Here is an 18949-nt window from a genome sequence, read left to right on the forward strand (position 1 = left end):
TAAATATATAATAAGAGAGTATAGCGAAGTAATCTAGCTATACTATTTTTCTAGAGATATTAATAGAGAATAATATAAATACTAACTATATTTATTTTAATTTAGACTATCTATTACTTATCTTCTACTATTAATAACTATATAATCTCGTTTTAACTCTAGCTACTTAGATTATAGCGAAGAATACGCTAGAGAGTTTATTTCTTCTTATATAGAGTAATCTTCCTCTAATACTAGAACTTAATTACTTTATATCTTATAAAGATATAAACTTATATTATACTTAGTATATATACTTAAGCCTTAGATTTAAAGCTTATATCGACTCGTTTACCTAGAAAGTATTATACTAATATCTCGCGATATAAGACGCTTTTTATAAGAGGTATTTATAAGAGTAGCTCTTTAGAGGATAATATTACTATAGATACTATTAATAACTTTCTATACGATTTCGATACTTTAGAATATATAGAAGAAGTATTTGCGATAGTCGTAGTATCTACTAAAGTGATAGAATTAGCTATAAAAATAAGAAGATAATTATATATAAAGGTTTTTTAAAGTTTTTAATAGAGAAGCTTAATAATTCTAGTAGATTGCTAAATTAGCTAAAATGTGGCTATTAAACGATATCGTATATATATTCTATATATTCTATATATTCTATTAGCTTGTTTCTAGATTTACATTTTCATATATAGCGTAATTAGACTAAAATCTATAAAATATAAATTTAGAATTTAGTTACTAAAGGAGCTCTTAGTTATTTCTTTAATATCTACGAAGTATATAGTATAATTCTTACTTATTAAGACTATTATTTTACACTTATAAGAACTAAATAGCTTACGTAGATTTCAATTTATCTAAATTAATAGTAATAAAGTTCTATATATCTACTACTTACGAGTCGATAATTCTACTTATTTATAAAGGCTTTTACTTATTAGTAATATATAATTTATTCTAAAATCTTCGATAAACGGCGATATAGCGTCTTTTAATTTAAGAATTAAGGATAATATTATAATTATACGCGCTATAGTATTTAATTTAGCTAGCTTTAACTATCTAATTATAATTCTAATATATTCTTATAGCGAACTTATTACTTTCGAAGCTATCGCGAAAGAAGTTTATATAAAATATAGAAATATAAGCGTTATTTAATTTATCTATATAAGTACTTAAATAATTTAATTAAAGTCTATCTTATCTTAATTATTCGAAAAAAAAAATATTAATTTAATTTAAAATTAGCTATAAGATTTACTAGATCGAAATCGCGATTAAATTTAAAGATAATTATATAATAGAGCTATAAGTATCTAGATATTAAGATAAATTAATATCTTAATTTTTAATAATAGAATTAATACTATATTTCGCTAAAATTTAAATTATTATTTTTAATTATTTAATATATTATTCTATAGTAAAGAAAATCTAATATCGAGAATATATAATATCCGAGAGTATCGAATAAGTCAGATTTAGAAATCGCCTTCTGATATACTCTTCCCTAAATCTTAACAATGTCCAGAGGGGATTTTTACACTAGACAGCGTCTTCGGCCAGGTCTCCGTTGGTATTCAACATTAGGGAGTTTCAGACTACTTTTTTTAGATATAAATTTTTCAGATCGTGAGAATTTCAGCGATTTACCACTAACGATTAATAGTAAATCGCTTATTTTCCTACGATCTGAAAAATCCACGTCATTCACCAATGCTACTCTAGGGTAGCATTAGTAAAGAAAATCGACCTATTTAATAAATTTCTTATATCGATATTCTATATCTCGTAGCAAATCTATTTAATTAGAAGGCCTTCCTTCTTATTACTACTACTATTATCTCTTATTACTACTATTATCTTTTATTACTATTACCTCTCATATATCTACATCTTTTCTATCGTCGCTTCTATCGTCGTTTCTATTACGTCGTCGCGAATCTCTCTCCTCTTAATAACGCGAAAGAAAGCTCTTACGAGTAAGTTAGAGTTAGAGTAAACTTCTAAGAATTAGATATAAGAAAGATTATACGATTTTCTCGAGTAATAACTAAGCGAATTTATTATAAATTTATTAAAGAAGTCTATTTAATAGTAGAGATATTTAGATTAATTTAAACTAATTTATTTTATTATAGCTAAAAGTCTAAATATTCTATTATTTTATAGTAAAAAAAAAAGTAGTTTAAAACTTTCTATTACTATTCGTGAGGCGTAGTAGAGATAGTTAAAGATCGAAGCGTCTATTAAACTTATTATCTTCTTAATCTAACTTCGAATTTTACTAGATTTAATATATTCTTAATATACTTAATATAAATATAATAGATCTACGCGTAATATATCTCTAAGTATAATACGTTAAATTAAGTATAAATAATTATGCGATAGCACTTATCTAATCTTTTTTCTATATTAAAGTATTAAGAAAATTTAAGTAGAAAATTAACTAGCTTATATTCAAATAAGTTAATATAATAAAAGAAAAATATATATCTTATTATTAAAAGAGTTATTTACTCTATAAAGACGCTATTTAAAATTAGAAAATTATATCTTTAAGCTATCTAATCGAGAAATTTCTTAATTTACTTTTAATTATTAATTTAAAAGATTTATAAACTTAATAATAATATAATATATATTATAAATCTTTTTTTAAATAGATAAAGAAATTGCTTAAGCTTCTATAAGTATCTTTTAAATCTTATCTCTAATAAATATTACTATAACTTATATACAATATTTCTTTAAATAAAATATTTCTTAATATATTATAAAGTTTATAAGTTATATATTAGAAATAGAGTATTAATATAGAATTACTAGATATAGATATATTTTCGAAAGTAAATATATCGTTAAATAACTATTTCTTACTACGATTAATCTTAAATTAAAGAATACTTATTCTATATATTAAGAGATACTCTTTTTATAATCTAAATAGCGATTTTAGAATAATACTTCGCTTATATTAGATATACGCGAAATATATCTTTTAATTTCTCTTTTTATCTCTATAGCTCGTAATAGCTATTAAAATATAATTATTTATCTTAAACTTCTTATTCATCTAATAGAGATTTAAACTCGAGATTTTATAGAGAGTTAAAATATATTTAACTTAGCTATAGAGATATTAACGTTACTTTATATTATTATTAAAAAGCTTTCAAATAATAAAGCGAGAAGAGAAATCGCGAAATTAATCTTTATTTCTATAATAAATAATATAGTATACTCGCTTACTACGTAAATAGATTATTTTTATAAATATTATAAACCGCAAATAGATAAAAAAGATAATTAGTATTTCTTAGAATTCGAAAGATTTAAAGATTTTATTTCTATAAGATCTAGTATAAGCGCGGTAATATAAGTAGTAATTATAAGAACTAATATATATAAAGCTTAATACGATATAGAGCTCTCTATTATATCTTCGAGTTACTATAATTAATATATAAGAGATATATCGAAAGTAGAATAATAATATGTTAGAAATTAATTAAAACTAAAAAAAGACTAATTATTAATTTATGAAATATACGAATATTTATATATATAAAATAAATGGCTAATAACTAGTAACTGATAATTACTAGCCCTAGTAATACGCGATATATACGAGTATACGATAGTCGAAGAAGCTAATATTATAATAGGATAAGTATCTAATATCTAGTAAAAGTACGGAGGTCGATATTAAAAGTTCTGGACATGCCAAGATAAGAGTCTAGATAGGGCTGAGTGCTTAGTATACTTTCAAATTTCATAAATAGCATTATTATTCTTTATTTTAATAAGTATTAATGCTCTATATAATAGCGACGCTATATATATATACGAAGTATATATATAATAGCGATATTAATAGAATATATAATAGCGATAATATTAAAGTATTAATTATAATACTAGGGAATAAAAGAAGAGTATAAAGACTTCTAATATATAAGTTTTATTTATATAATATAATAGATAGAAATCTTCTTACTATTTATTTTTTATTAATATATCTAATACTTAGAGTATTAATTATAATAATAAAACTCGAATTTAAATACTTATTTTATATTACGAGCTTATTCTTAATATATTAAACTAACTATTAGAATAAGTAATAGTTTTATTAAGAAGAATAACGAGAATATTAAAGACTAAGTTAATAATAAAAGAATTTATAAACTTACTTTTACTTATAGAAATATAGATAATACTAATCGTAGCAACTTTATAATTGAAATAATCTTCTTGAAATCTCTTCTTATTAAGTTCTCGTCGATAACTCGAAGCGTTAAGACTATTACTTATTCTGACAGCCAGCCTAACATCACTCAGCCCTTAGCCCTATGGCTAGCGGGCCTTGGCGGAAGCATCTCCTACTATATTATATCTTCTTCCTATCTATATAGTTCGATAGCCTTATTATTCTTAATCTATCTTATCTATACTAATATTATATCTATACTAGTCTTAATATTATAATAAGGCTTCTTCGTATACCCGGCGAAGAGAAACGTAATCGAACACACTCCATTCGAATTAGCGGACGAATTTAAAGAAAGCGCTGGTAGGGGCTTTAGTAAGAAACCAAGTTGAGTCATCGTATCTCTGAGTAAGCCTATTAGACGGGTAACTCGATTTCAAAGAGCACAGTGTGACAGCGGAACGGCCTCGCCAAAACTGTGGGCGAGGGATAAATAAGATATAGGGACTATTCGTACGACTAGCGAATTGATAGTAGAAAGAAATCGTCACAAACACCCCCACACCATAGTGAGCCTGCTACAATGGCGACGGGAATAGCCCCGAAACGACTACGATTCGACCTCTTTATTAAGCATGTCGACAACATACATAGTAAGCCTGCTATCAAATGGCATTTAATATATTCGATTCTTATCACCTACCTCTCTACCAAATCCTACGAATCGGTAAGTGCTTGAGTTATGGAAGTGGTCTATGTCAGTCAGGTTATTAGCTGCTGAGTACTCGCTATGATAGCTTAGGATAGATAAGCCTACGGGGTATTGGCAGTCGAAGCGGTAGGCTTATAAGGCGGATGGATGTAATAGATAGCACTACGAAGTAAGATGGCTATAAGTTAAGGCAAAGGAGATGGAACGGAGAAGGGATTTTTGATGGTAAGAGCATGGGAGACATAGGGTAAATCTATAGTGAAGCTCTTAGGCTAGGCCGCCAACAGGTGTTGGAGGTGAATATATACGTTGGATTTTCTTTAATTCTATTGAAGGATTATGGTAAGAAGACTAGATAAGGAGAAGAACTCGGAGAATCTTGCTGGTACGCAGGCAAGATGTGGACTATATCTCCGGGATCTTTGTAGGGTAATATGGCAGGTATGGCACAGTTAAGACCAGTATGCGGCTTGGCAATACCACTACACCTCGGCAAATCTTCTTCAGTCAAGGCTCACAGGGACTATGGATGTTTGGAGACACAAGGCAAGTAGTGGGCGTGCATCTCCGGTCTACCAGCCATGGGGGCCATGGCTATTGAGAGGGGGGTAGTGTTACGAGCTTACCCTTGACACACTACTCAGCCCTCAGCCCTATGGCTAGCGGGCCTTGGCGGAGGCATCTCCTACTATATCATGCCTCCTTCCCACCTACATAGTTCGGTAGCCTTATTATCCTATTCTACCTCACCTATACTGATATCGCACCTATACTGGTCCTGACACTTTAATTAAGACTAGAATTACTATTAAAATTATTACTATAATTACTAAAATATCTTATTAAACTATTAATCGACTTTAGAAATAAGCTTATAATAGAAGATATAATCCTATTATATCTAAAAAGCTCTTAATATTATATATTATAAATAAATCTAGATTCGAATATCTCTTAATTATTATATCTATACTTAAGAGTATAATTCTAGATATTATATAAAAAAACCGCTATAGTTATAAGAAGACTTCTCTTATACTTACTATTAAATAAGAGATCTTATCTATAATAATACTACGAGTACTTAGCCATAACAATTTTTAAATCTATAAAATTATTAAAAAATTATTTCTTATAGAAGCCTTAATAAAAGTACGTTATTAATTTACTTTATAATATAAGAATTAAACTATAGAAGATTAGAAAAGAGTAATTTAAAGTAATAAGACTAGTATAATCTTAAATTCTCGATAGAAAAAAGTACGTATATAGCGTTAATCTAACGAGATCTTTATTAAATCTAATATATAACGTCGTTTCGTAGATACTATAAAGTTTATATTCTAAAAATGCTCTTTATAACGGCTTGTTTCAGAAAATGAAATTTGGCATGCCTTAAAACATACTTACCCTCCCACCACCCAAAGGAGTTTCATCGCAGCCGGCAATCGAGATGCCAAGGTCTTCTTGTAAAACCTTTAGACGCAACCATGTTCGGAAAGGTAGAAAGCAAGAAGGGGCCTTGGGGTCATAAGCCAGTAAAGCGAGTGAACCAGAGAGGGAGCTGCATGCTGATGCAATGGATTCGCAGGCGCTCACGACCTGTTGAGGCCGATGATTTTATTCAGTTGTCTTCCACGCCGTATTCTTCCTTCATCTTCTCCAGAGCCTCTCCTACCACGGTGATATAATCGATCATATCACATTTACACACTAGACTGACAAGTCCGTGAATACTTTTCGATCCTTCCAAAAGCGTTTGCGACACCATAGCCGGCTTCCGAAGCAAGCAGCCCCATCCTCTGTCCGTCCAGAAAAAGATCTCTGGCCCCAAAGGTGTTGGGTAGGATCCATTCCAACGACCCATGATAGAATCCATACCATCTTGTTCTGTTTTTCCCAAGCCAGTAAGTTGCCTCCCGTAAGAGCTGGATTCTCCTTCATTTGTGCGTTCAGCGCCCTCCATTCCGCCTGTGTTCTGGCCGGTCAAGACATCTCTTGGTATGATATCGGCCTTCGCCAAACCACTTGTGCTCCTCCCAATACTCCCAAGCTTTATCAGTAGTACGCTGCAGTACTCCGCGCTGATTCTGTAATCTCGGGCTCAACCGCTCCTCTTCTTCGCGCATTCATCCTTGATAGACTCACACGCTCCCTTTTCCTAGCCACGGCGGACACTTCGGTCAGCAGCCTCAGCATCATGGTCTCGAGCAAACGTCTCCGAACGCTTTCAACTTTCCCCAGTATGAGGGATCTCACTGGCCACACCTTGAGGTTTTTTTCGCGTGCAACTCCACTAATGGTGAAAGAGGTTGCGAGTAACTCCTAGCAATAGAGGCTGGAGGAAGAGTCCTCAGGCACTAAGCTAACAGAAATAAGTCGGCCGACGACTAAGTATCTCTATTGTGCAATTATCTCCCGGTCTACAGTCTTCCTTGGCATCCTTGAGATTTTTGGTGTCTTGACTTGAGAAGGACAGATTTAGAGCTTTGGTGAGCGAAGCGGCAGCCAGACATGAACCAGGCATGGTTTATCTCTATGTCTCATATCTCCAGGAAACCACATCGAGTCTAAAGCATTTGTCTGATTCTTTTTGTACAGAGGAAATCAAAGAAAAAGAGAGTCCATCCACCCAAGACTACTAAACCAAGCTTTCCGTCCATACAGAATCCCATTCAAAACACCATCCTCAAATTACCGAAACGTACAGAACTCTCAACCCGAACCCCACCCACATCTCCATCTCCAACCCCATCCCCATCTCCACCAACTCACCCCGCCACCCCTCCCGGCCTATCCGCCCCCCTCACCAAGACCCCAAACACAACTCCCGCAACCACAAGCGCGAGCACAAACACCCACCCAATGAGACAGTTCCGGCTCCTGCCCTTACCCTTAACCCCCGCTATCGTCCTCATCCTTCCTTGGCCCTCCACATCGTCCCCCCCACCCCTCGCATTCCGACCCCCCCGCAACTCCACATCCTCGAACCCCGCCCCAGAGCGCCCCTCGTGACCACCCGCCCCGTTCCGACAATGCGGCCGCGCGGTCGGCGCGGGCGCCACGAGGTGCGGGGCGTGGTCGGCGAGGTACAACGTCGTTGGGCGGGGCGTTGCGAGTGGGTTTCGAGACGTTTCTTGCATATGCGGCGTGTCGTCGCGACCGGGATGCTCTTCTTCTACTGCTTCCTCTGCATCTGCACGCGGCGCCCTAAACCCCCATTCATCTACTCCGTGTCTATCCAAACGTGGATCCGGACCCACGATCGAAACGGGCGACAGGTATCCCAGCGTGGGCGAATCGGGTCCGAGGGGCGATACGGTTGGTTCTTCTGCGTGTCGAGGGTAAGTATCGGCGGTTGCGGGGTTGTGGTATTGGCTTAGGGGGCCGAGGGATTCGGGGCGTGGTGGGAGGGGGGAGAGGGGCGAGGGGAGGGGTGGGTGTGGGTGGGGCATGGTGGTGGATTTGAATTTGGAGTTGATTTTGGGTTTGATTTTGGTGTTGGTTGTAGGGTTTGGTTTGCTTCGGCTTGAATGGGTGGTGTGGCACGGCCTGCGTGGACGTTCTATCTGGCGAGGTAAGAGAAGCAGAGAAGGAGCCAGTGGCTGCTTTTGCGGTCGTTTGTTTACTGCTGTAGGGTGAGAGTGCAGATAGCGAGAGAGGGCATTGGGAATTGTACTAGGATTGGAATGTGTCGGAAAGATGTCGAATGAGATGGGCAATTCTTTCTTTCTTTCTGAACATTGGCCCCAGGAAAAGAGACAATTTTTAGAATTACTAACAAAGAAACTCGTGCTGTGAAGACGCGCGCACAAATGATATTCGGGCATCGCTTTGTTGTTGTCTTTATCCTCTGCGAAAGACAAAGATGAATCTTCTTTCTTTTGTTTTCGTTTTCTCAATGAGTATGTGAGAGGTTTTTTCCTTTGTCGTGGCCATGATGGGCGATGGGTGCGTGTACTGGAGCCCATGGTAGGCTTCCCTGAGAAGCTTGTATGCGGTCTAGCAGCGTCGAGAGATCGCAAGGAGAGGGGAGGAGAGGATGGCGGTGAGTGTCGTATCCAGTAAGAATAGATATACAAAGGGGGGGAAGACGTTCGACGGTGTTAGGGATCTCGTCCGCTATGCTCCAAAAGACGCCGTACCACGCAACAAGAGCAGAATGAGCCGCGGCAATTATTTTGTAGGTATCCGAAGTAAGGAATTTCCACTCATCGTCGTGGAAACTAAAATGCGTATATGGGAAATACGCTGCTGGCATGCGAGACAACCAATAATGCCCTGCGCGCTGCACTATGATGGCAAATATATTAGGCGTTTCTTCTCAGCGCAAGGGACTACAGCACGGGAACGGTTGCGTCATTTTGCTAATCACGGGCCAGGAGCTTTCGTCCACGTGTCGCAGCCCTTTACCTTCCACCAGCCTTCGACCCTGACGATCTCTGCGGGAGTGATGACAGTCTCCTCCAACAGCGCTCCCGGTGCTCTCACTTCGCCACCTGGCGCGGCCTTCTGCACGTGAGAAGACCGTCCTTCATTTTCTACAGGCTCCGAGATCTCCTCGACTCGCGCCTGAAAACTGAGGACTTTTTTCGCATCTGCGAGCAGAGCTTGTGTCTTCTCAATGCAAGTGTCGAGAAAGTTGTCCAGTATCTTTGCGTCGAGTGCGAGGTCGGAGCAGCTGGTTGCTTTTGCATTCACAGGCTCTGGGTCTCCGAATCTTGCGGTCCGCTTTGGGTTTCGAAGGGCTGTTTTGGCGAGTTGGGAGGAGGTAGGAGGAGGAAGGGCGGTGCTGTCGTCGAGGTTTGCAATAGTGGGTCCATCGTACAAGGATGAAGGGGTGGTGGGTAAGGTATGGGTAGACTTGGAGAAGTGGGAGACGGTTGGAGTGCTGCGTGATTCCTTGTAAGCAGTCCTCTTACTAAGGTGTCCCAACCCCGATGATTGTTTCCAGGAATTCAGCTCACCAGAATCCTCATTTGTTCTTGCAGATCCGTCCTCATCAACGATATCCGTATCTTGCGGTGATGGAGTGCCGGGTTGGGTCCAAGGTTCTGGATCTTCCTTCTTCCATTCGGTCCAGCCATCCCCTGCTGTCCAATTCGTAGTCCAATCCCCACCACCAGAAGTCGCAGGGGTACTCCAACCCTGCTCCCCCGCAGCGCTCCAAGCACTCTCCGAGACACAGGAATGCCCCTCATAATTCCCCTTTTCATCCCCGGAGGTCTCCAACCGTGACTGTATCTTCGACTTATAGAAAAGATGATGCTCCTCCCACCGCTCGCGGTACTCCCTCGTCCAAGTCCCCTCTCGCCGTATACCCTGCTCAAACTCGTCCTTACGGGCCAACCTTGGGAGCTCCTCCTCAGAAGCGTTTCCATCATCTGAGCAGGCCTCGCTCACGAGGTCGTCGGAATTCCATTCGTACGCCTCAAGGTCAGAGGCGTGGTCTCTGTCCCACAAGTGTGCGACTAGAGCGGCATCTTCGTCTGCTGAATCGGTGTCGTCGGGGGGCTCGAAATTGACCTCGGCTGACGGAAGGATGTAATCGGATGAGTCAAGGGTAATCTTTTCTAGCCAGTCGGCGTTATCCGTGATGATTTGCGTTGTTGTAGGGTCTTCCGAGCTGCCGATGGAGGCGGTGCACTCTCCAGGCTGCATAATGGAGGATCTGTCCTTAAAGAACGGTTAATCGTGTTGTGAAATGGCGAGCGCGATTTTTTGGCGTGGCGCGATAAAAGCAACGCGATGTGACGTTGAGGATGCGGTGAATCCTTTGATAAAACACCAAGCACGTAATGACGTCTTGAACAAGGACTCGAGATGAGGTTGGGGGCCGAAGACTGGTGCTAGGATTTCCAAGGGCTCAGGTACGAGGGGTTGATATCGGAAGGTGCGATACTCGACAATGAGAGGACAAAGGCTATTGTGGCTTCCTTTGTTCATGTCGCATATCAACAAGGCAATACAACACTGACAGTTTGTGAACTTACAGGAGTGAGCTTTTGAAAGGGAGACGCATTTGTTTTGTCAAGAGTTGGAGCAAGATTGAGGTACGACGTACGGATATTCTCGGTCACAAGTTTCAGGATTGTATCACGTGACTCCTTTTCGCCTCCCAGCTTGGCGCATTGCTTTTACCGTTACTCTGAGATCCAGGATCTAGCTAATGCTGACCATAACTGTATGGTGATGTGAGAAAGAAATCATTAATAGCTCAGAACTCATGAAGTGGTTCCCGTCAAATATTGTCGGGAGGATGAGCAATCAGAGCGGAGCGCGTGGCCAATACATCAGATTTGAGCAAACTAGATGTTTTCGGAGTCTGTTCCCTCTACCAAGCGGAGTAAGCGCTCTTTTTTTTGTCACAGGACATGCTGTGACCTTACAATGGCTCACAATTCATACTATACCACCCTACGATGGGGCGCATTTCCTCTCTCCTTTCTCTTTCCGCTCCGGCCATGACATGTACATATACAGAGGCGACGGCATCTGCATCAGCTACATCGATACTCAGGGCAGAAGTGTCGCGAACCTAAGATGCTTTGGACCGCACACGCGTATTCCACGAGTTTCTCATCTAAAGGAAGTCTCATTCTTCGGCGCAAACGTTAGGTTCGTAGCATCGGTATGATACGGCGACACTCTACCCCGTACAGAGTCAAGTCTCTGGCTTTCCACGATGTCTGGGGAAGACGTATTTAGCAGATCTAGCATCGTTCCAAGCTTCCGACCTTCGAAAGACTGCGGCTGATCTGCCTGTGGATAGTCTCTGCATCCTTTGTCGACGCCTAAATGGTAAGCGTCAGCGACGAGGTGATACTAAGCGTTTATAAGACCGACCATTCCAGGTGAAAATGCACTTACTGGCCACAAAGAGAACATAATTCAGCGCATTGGAAGTCGCATTCATCGGCGAGAGCGAAAACGCATAGTTCCAATCCATGGTTTCGTCCACGCTATCCTCAACCGTGACGCCAATGTAGAAATGAGCAATCTCATGCAGCAGCATGTACATCTGCGACTGCCAAAAAGCAGTAAAGTTTCCTTCGAATTGGTTCGTAGCCTCGTTGACAGTTGGACAATTCCCTACGGCTGGCAGTGTCGGCATCAGGAAGAAAAGAGGGCAGATGAAGATGTTCGGTGTTTTCGGGTAGTACATGAGCGCCCAAGTCGGATTTCCTTTGCAAATATCATAGATGTCAAATTCTTGGCCTGCTTTGTGAATGATCACTGTGTCTGGTTTCAATGCGCAGACGAGACTCGGCACTAGCAATTCTTTGCCGAAATCCAGACGAAGTGGCACTCCGATCGTGACCCTGCTCAATATCCCATGGACAACCGTCTCGTAATACGAATTTTTGAAAAACGCTTGATATGGTGCACTTGTTACCCCGTAATGGGTTTCCCGAATAGCCAGTGGTAGAACATCGTAGAGACTTTCCAGCACGTTTTGGACCTGTGGGGCGAGTAGACTGCAGTGCTGGATTGTGTAGTCGTTGCTTTTCGTGATATCGTTCGGGGCTGCTTAAGAAGTCAGAACCATGTTTCTCCACGAAACGAGGATCTAACGTTACTTTGTTGAGGTAGAGCACAGCTGCATTGTATCAGTAAGGAAACGCTCAGAGCCTGGCTAATGCATGCTAATGGCCCCATCGAAAGAGACGTGAGCCCAGAAGACTTTGAAGAGGGAAGAGGGTCGAGCGCAGCAGGCGCGCCTTTGAAAAGGAAAGAAATTGCACAGGAGCAAATAGCAGTCGCGCCTATTATCCTGCGCCTAAGCTATAGCGCAGATATCAACAAGATTTGGGTGCTAGAGAAGGACCCGTAGAAGCGAAAGGAGAGATTGCGGCTCGCTTTAGGCGCTGTTGCAAACCCGGAGTGCTACGGTCGGCAAAAAAGATCCTAGCTTCTCCTGTAGAACTAGACCGTGGAGTGGAGCTGGAGTTCATCATGGGACGAAGAAGACTAGGCATTCGGCAGATAACTACCCAATTCTGCTGTAGTCTCCGGTGGCAAATCCTCAATGCCACCAGTCTGCCTAACTTCTCGCTGGTCACCCAAAGCCTTCACTAACGGCAGTGGGGCTTGCATCACCCGATGCTACAAAGAAACGTGACTTTTCAAGGGGAGATCAGCGTCTTTGACATTGCATTGGCAGAGGGACCTTGTTATGACGATTCTAGATATTTCAAGTGTGTCCGACATGCGTGGAGAAAGCAGGTCTCTGGTTCTGTGTCAGTCACTGCGACCTTTGTTTGCCCAGTCCCGGAACTCTTTAGAAAATGCGCACAACGTTCAGACACGGTGGAACATGTGAGAACCCAGAGCCTGGTTTGCAATGAAGACAAAGAGCAATGGTCCCCTCATGCAACTCTAACTGCGTCTAAGATCTATAAAATGTGCAGTCAGTCTCTCTTCCTTGGCCACACTCAGCTTTTACACTAATGAAAATCGCGACCATCGTTCCAACAACATGGACCACCAACTACCAATCAGATCTCTCAACATACCCCAACCACCGCAAAGATCCTTCGCCAGCATCTCCTCAAGCCTCTTCCACCTCCTCTGCCGCCGCCAATCAGACCTGTGGCATCTGCGCACCTTATCGGCCAACAACTCCCTAACGCCATGGCTTATGGATCCTTTCCTGCACCCTCTCTCCTATCTGGCCAAAGTCCTCGCGCTCACTGAAGACCCCATCCCGGCAGCGCTGCGCGGAGAGATCCGCGAATCGTTGCTGGCGATGGAAGCGGAAGCGGAGCATTTGCGCACGGAGATCGAGTGTAATTTTTGGCGGGCGTATTTCCGGACTGGGAGGCAGAGGGAGGAAGAGGATTTGGGGAGGCAGAGGGAGGAGTGTGGGAGGCGTTGGGTGGGTTTGTTGCAAGGCTGGGAGAGGGAGTGTAGGAGGTATTATGATCCGGTTAGGGATCCGACGGAGGTGCATGTTACGGCGCGATTGGCGCTGCTTGGGCTCGAATGAGATTGGAGATTGAGATGTTTGGTTTGAGGCTGACGTGAATTTGGCGTCTTCAATGTACAGTATGGCTAATCAATAAGCACTGTGCTGCCGCCACCGTCCCTTGATAGACATTTCGAGCGGAAGTTCCAAACAGAAGTCCCTCGTTTTGATTTTTTAAAAGCTTGCTGAGAAGATCCGACTCGTGATGGGTGCTCTGAAAGACACTGCAAGATCACACTAGCTGTCTGTTTGGCATTTTTGCTATATTCGTTGAATTCCTTCGAATGCCCTTGACGGTGTTGACAAGCTCCATGCTTTCTGGTGGCTCAAAAGATCCTGTGGAACAAGTCGTACATGAACAGCCACCACGATGGCTATAGTTTTTGATCTTCGCTTTGTGACTTCGAGTCTTTGGGGCATGTGGTGGAGCGTCTTCAGCTTTGGGAGCGTGGATAGTCTCTCTGCATCCCGAATATTGTCCGTTCGACAGATTATCATATCTGAGTATCGACTGATATTCCAGGGGACATGTTGCACAGTCGTCAGACAACGATATTTGGTCATTGCTGTCGTTGGGTCCCTTGCACATGTCGAAACTCGACGCCTGCATGTGTGGAGTCTTACGTCTTCTCTCTGATGCAATCGCTTTTTCTTGCACCAGATGGTCAGTGAAACTCAGTGGCGACGGCCGTCGTTGTGGGCTCCAGATTGCATTTCCATTGACTTCTTCACGTTCAGGGGAGACCGATGTTGGAGGAGACGGTGATAGTGAGCCATCATCTTCTGTTGAAGTCTTCTTGGTGGTTTTCCCATCCTGAATGGAAGTGTTGGGTAACATATGGACAGTGTTTTGTCTCCAGGCGACGCTTTGGGGGAGCTTGAGTGGGTGATGGGCTTGACCAAATACCACACAACCGTTGGCTTCGAGCTTGCCGTGTGGGATTCTATGCCCGATTATTTTGTACGAGTCGTGGTATACCTGCTGTAAACGGTCGCACTTGCAGCGATTCGAACTGACGCCAGCGCATGGCTCAAAAAGCATGGAGCCTCGATGCCATTGGAGCTTCGCAGAGGTTAGGTATTGCTGATCCTGGCGGTGTCCGGCTTTTGCGTAGAACATCCTTAGCATTGAAACGCCGACGGCAAGGTAATCCTTATCCTTTGGGAGGCTTCTCCACTTCCGGCACAGTCCACCCAAACCAGATCCAGGCTTAATGATATCGCCCAATCCGCTTGCAAAAAGTACAACAGCATCGACATCTTCAACAAGGTCGTACCATCGTCCAGCAGATTTTTCAAGAATCTGTGACTTCTGTTTGAGATGCCTGTCCTCATCAGCAACGGCTCTGAACTCCCATCCGTGCAAGGTGCTCTGCCATGTGGCATGGATGGCCATTCCGGGAGTAGCTTGCGTTGTTGCTTCCCTTTCCATGAGACGGTCCAGAATAGACCAGGTATCCAACACAGCGTCTCTGAAGCAGTACTCCTTCTCTTCATTCGACTCACAGTCGAACAGCTTCTGCGACTTGTTCTTGGTGACTGCTTCCCTAGCAGCAAATCCCTGCTGTGAAGGGTCTAAGGGAGAAATCTTAACTTTTTCCCCGTCGACAACGAAAGGTTTAATATGGTGCCGCAGCTGGATGATGTGCAGTATGACTGGGAGGGCTGGAACTAGCCAAGATCTTCGATCCTTTTCATCATAAAGAACTACCGGGAGATTCTCTGAACGATCGACTGTCTTTTGAAATGGCTCATGCTGCGAGTAATGAAACGAGCCGTCTTTTGCACCCAATACAAAATTCACTTGAGCAGAGATTATTCTCGAGACACCTAAAGTCCCACCGGTGAGTCTTGGAGGCGGGCCGGCTTCCTTCGCTTTCGACCAGTCAATGCTCTTGTAGTCGGCGTCTGAGGTTCCAAGGTGGGTTTCGGCCTCTTTCCACCATCCAAGATACGCACGCGTAGTCCTAAGTGCCTCATGATTGAGGTCCTTCAAAAAGACTCGATTCGGGCATTGCACTGATGCTTCGCGATACGGGATTCGCTCCTCGTCCCGAGCACATATCAAATGCCATTGGACGGACTCCTCGTGGACACGTATGGGTACAAATAAGACCGAATACCCTTTCAACACCAAGCCGCCTTCGAAATCCACCGCGTGTCTTGCGCCACCAAGAGCAGCCATCATTTCTAGCGGAATCTCGAGTCCCACTTCATGGTCGTTTCTGTGGACTGTTGGAAATCCATAGGCAATGACGGGGTTCGTGAATAGTGGAAACCAACAACTTTGGTCTTCGCCACTAGGCGAGTTCATGTCAAAAGTAAGGTTCAAAATGGCCGGTGCCACTCCTCTAGCTCTCAGGACTGCCTCCAGCTTTGAATCACAATATTCAATTCGACCATCTCCGGACGTTCGGAGTGCGGCCCCCATCCATGCCAGCTGCTGGACAACGTCCACAACGATGTCTGGATTTCCGGATGTGATGTAGAGAGACATAGAACCGCGAGTGACTTGGAACTCAAGCTCAGCATGACTGGAGGGTGCACCGTCTCTAGAAATATTTCCGTCATCAATACGATCACAAATTTTAGACTGTGACGTGTGGGAAGGGCTATCCAAAGCAGCCTGTAGGGCATCCAGAACTTTCGAACCATGTGCAGGCCAGTTTTGTTGTATATACTCTGAGCAGGTCGTCGCTTGAGCGTGCTGTGCAGACCCACTTATTGTAACAACGGGACTCAAAGCTGAATTTGGAAAGTCATCCTCACGGAATTGGTCATTCATGAAACCCAAGACGTTCCACTGAATCTTGATCGAAGCGCGGTACTGGCCTGCTTCGCCCGCTGACAAAGCCTCAAGCACCTGAGATTCTATGAGTGCCAGCTTGGCGTTGATCGAGTGGTGAAACTTTGAAGCTATCAAACCCTCGTTTCCGTCGAGAACCGTTCCTGTTGAATGCCTATGTTCGCACTCAGCGATAGATCCAGGGTCATCGGGGATACCGTCTTTCAGTCGCTGATGCACACTTTTATCATCCGAGGAAGAAATCAACTCGTTTGCTTCATGCGACTCCATTTCTACATCGTCCGATGCATTAGCCATCTTATCGATAGGTCCGACGTTGTTAGCGTCCAGAGCTTGCGGCACGACCGAATCTGGATCCGGAATAGAGACCTTCAACCCAGCAGTCTCTTGATCTGGCGGGTTTTCACAGATTTTCCGGGGTTGCGAATTCGCAATTCGTGCTGCAGCTTCCGCTGACAGTCCTGGAGCCTGAGGGTTGCCTGACGGGAGCACACTCTCCTCTCTTGCCCTAGATCTTGTGCTTTCTGGTTTGATCTTTACAAGCATGCTTTGATTTTCTGAAACGACCGAACAGTGTGTCGCAGCCGCTGCTACCTTAGATCCACGTCTCGGGCTCTTTCTTCTACTTTCTTGTCCATTGCCCCGTCTACTCGCTCTAGGGCACTCAGACTCTTTTTGATGTACCTTCCTCATATGCTCTTTAAGATGGTCATTTCTCTTGAAACCGTGTGATCCAATCGTGGGTATAGGATACTGGGAGAAGGTTAGTCTCTTTGAAATGTACCTTCCTCATATGCTCTTCAAGATCGTATTTTCTCTTGAAACCGTGTGATCCAATACGCCCGCACCACTCGTACTTACAATCAAGTAGCTCGTCTGGTGCAGGGGGAAAGTGCACAACCATATGACTTTTAAGATCGTGAGCTCGAGAACTTATGTGGCCGCAGTCTGGGTATAGGCAGGGGTACTCGGAAGGCGATGAAGGAATTGGGGTGCTGAATAAGATGTCAGCGAATGCAGAAAATTGTCAGAGATGTAGGGTGGAGAGGCAATGCTTCCCACTGAGTGCACCAACGAAGAGAGTAGTATCCTACCTGAGCTTTCGCTCCTTCACGTATTTTGAAGAGCTTACATGAGCAGTATGAACGACCTCAATACCAGGACGGTCTGCTTTCTGTGGGCCCAGCTGGCGACTGGGAACATAGCTGTGGACTGGGTAACTTTGGACTGGATAGCTTTGGACTGGGTAGGTCTGGACTGGATAGCTCTGTTGTGGTTGTGGGCTAGCCACTGAAGGGACTCTGGTAGCATAGCCAGAATTGCTAGTGCCGTGAGAAGAGGAGCGCTTCTTAGAGTTGTCCCTGGAGTGATAGCCAGCGTTGAGAGGAGGAGGCCTGAGGGTTTGATGCCCATGTGGGTATAGGTATCCACTGGTGGATTGCTGTTGAAGATAGTAATTGGGAGTACCGTAAGTGTGGGAAGAACTGGATGAGAAGCCCAAGGCTTGGCCGCAATGGCCGCCGTTAGGATCATTCTCAGTTCCGCTTGAAGGATCATTTGCACTCGTAGGGCCACTGTTCCTCGTATAGGGCATATTGGGCAAGGGATATGCTTAGAAGCTAAAGCACGAGACGAGAAGTCGCGATATGAGCTGGAAATGTTCATTATATTAATGAAAATGCGCCGCCAGGGCATGTATTTTCTTTCCAACGCTCTGAAGATCACATTGATAGATTGATGGTCATGGGATGGGCGGAGACATAATAATTGGATGGAAGGGGTAGGTTGGAAGAGAGGTCAGCAGTGATATACCGACATGGCGGGGTTCTCCGAGACCATATAGTCGTTGCAGAGAATGAGGCTGTTCTTCCTGCGCCCTGCTACGGTGGCTCGGCGATCACCGTGCATGAGGCTACATAGAGCTTGCATCTCGCATCGTCCAATCGCGATGCAGCACCGTGAACTTGTTTCTTCTTCCACTTCTCGCTTCGAAGCGCGTAGGTAGCACACGATCTCTGGTGATGCGCGGAGTCTGAGATGGAGAGAGTGGCGGAGACTTTTGACCGCGGTGCTGCGCATGGCAAGGCTGCGCTCATCCTCACCAATCGTTGTATTGGGAATATAATATCCGCGAGGCTTGGCACGACCTCGCATCTAGACGATACGATTGGTCAATAACATCTGATAAACACGAACGCATAAATCTTCTCCTCGTGCTGAAAGGACTTGTTC

The 18949-nt window shown here is 42.9% G+C and overlaps 5 protein-coding genes across 5 annotated transcripts; 1 reads left to right on the forward strand and 4 right to left on the reverse strand.

Moving 5' to 3' along the window:
* Window positions 1-9314: 9314 nt before the first annotated feature.
* Window positions 9315-10604, reverse strand: HO173_011746 (uncharacterized protein; the record flags this gene model as incomplete). The annotated part of the gene is made up of 1 exon (XM_037313625.1): window positions 9315-10604. One exon carries the CDS (start codon window positions 10602-10604, stop codon window positions 9315-9317), a length of 1290 nt encoding a protein of 429 aa, XP_037159542.1.
* A 1147-nt stretch (window positions 10605-11751) lies between these two features.
* On the reverse strand, window positions 11752-13040 carry HO173_011747 (uncharacterized protein; the record flags this gene model as incomplete). Its single annotated transcript, XM_037313626.1, has 2 exons — window positions 11752-12470; window positions 12938-13040. The coding sequence occupies 2 exons, from the start codon at window positions 13038-13040 to the stop codon at window positions 11752-11754; spliced, it is 822 nt and encodes a 273-aa protein (XP_037159543.1).
* A 382-nt stretch (window positions 13041-13422) lies between these two features.
* HO173_011748 (uncharacterized protein) lies at window positions 13423-13932 on the forward strand (the record flags this gene model as incomplete). The annotated part of the gene is made up of 1 exon (XM_037313627.1): window positions 13423-13932. One exon carries the CDS (start codon window positions 13423-13425, stop codon window positions 13930-13932), a length of 510 nt encoding a protein of 169 aa, XP_037159544.1.
* A 211-nt stretch (window positions 13933-14143) lies between these two features.
* Window positions 14144-17263, reverse strand: HO173_011749 (uncharacterized protein; the record flags this gene model as incomplete). Its single annotated transcript, XM_037313628.1, has 1 exon — window positions 14144-17263. One exon carries the CDS (start codon window positions 17261-17263, stop codon window positions 14144-14146), a length of 3120 nt encoding a protein of 1039 aa, XP_037159545.1.
* A 163-nt stretch (window positions 17264-17426) lies between these two features.
* On the reverse strand, window positions 17427-18311 carry HO173_011750 (uncharacterized protein; the record flags this gene model as incomplete). The annotated part of the gene is made up of 2 exons (XM_037313629.1): window positions 17427-17712; window positions 17812-18311. 2 exons carry the CDS (start codon window positions 18309-18311, stop codon window positions 17427-17429), a joined length of 786 nt encoding a protein of 261 aa, XP_037159546.1.
* Between the last annotated feature and the right edge of the window lie 638 nt (window positions 18312-18949).

The sequence above is a fragment of the Letharia columbiana genome (assembly GCF_014066305.1).
Source record: "Letharia columbiana isolate WasteWater2 chromosome Unknown Sc0000066_s0, whole genome shotgun sequence".
NCBI classification, from domain to species: Eukaryota; Fungi; Ascomycota; class Lecanoromycetes; order Lecanorales; family Parmeliaceae; genus Letharia; species Letharia columbiana.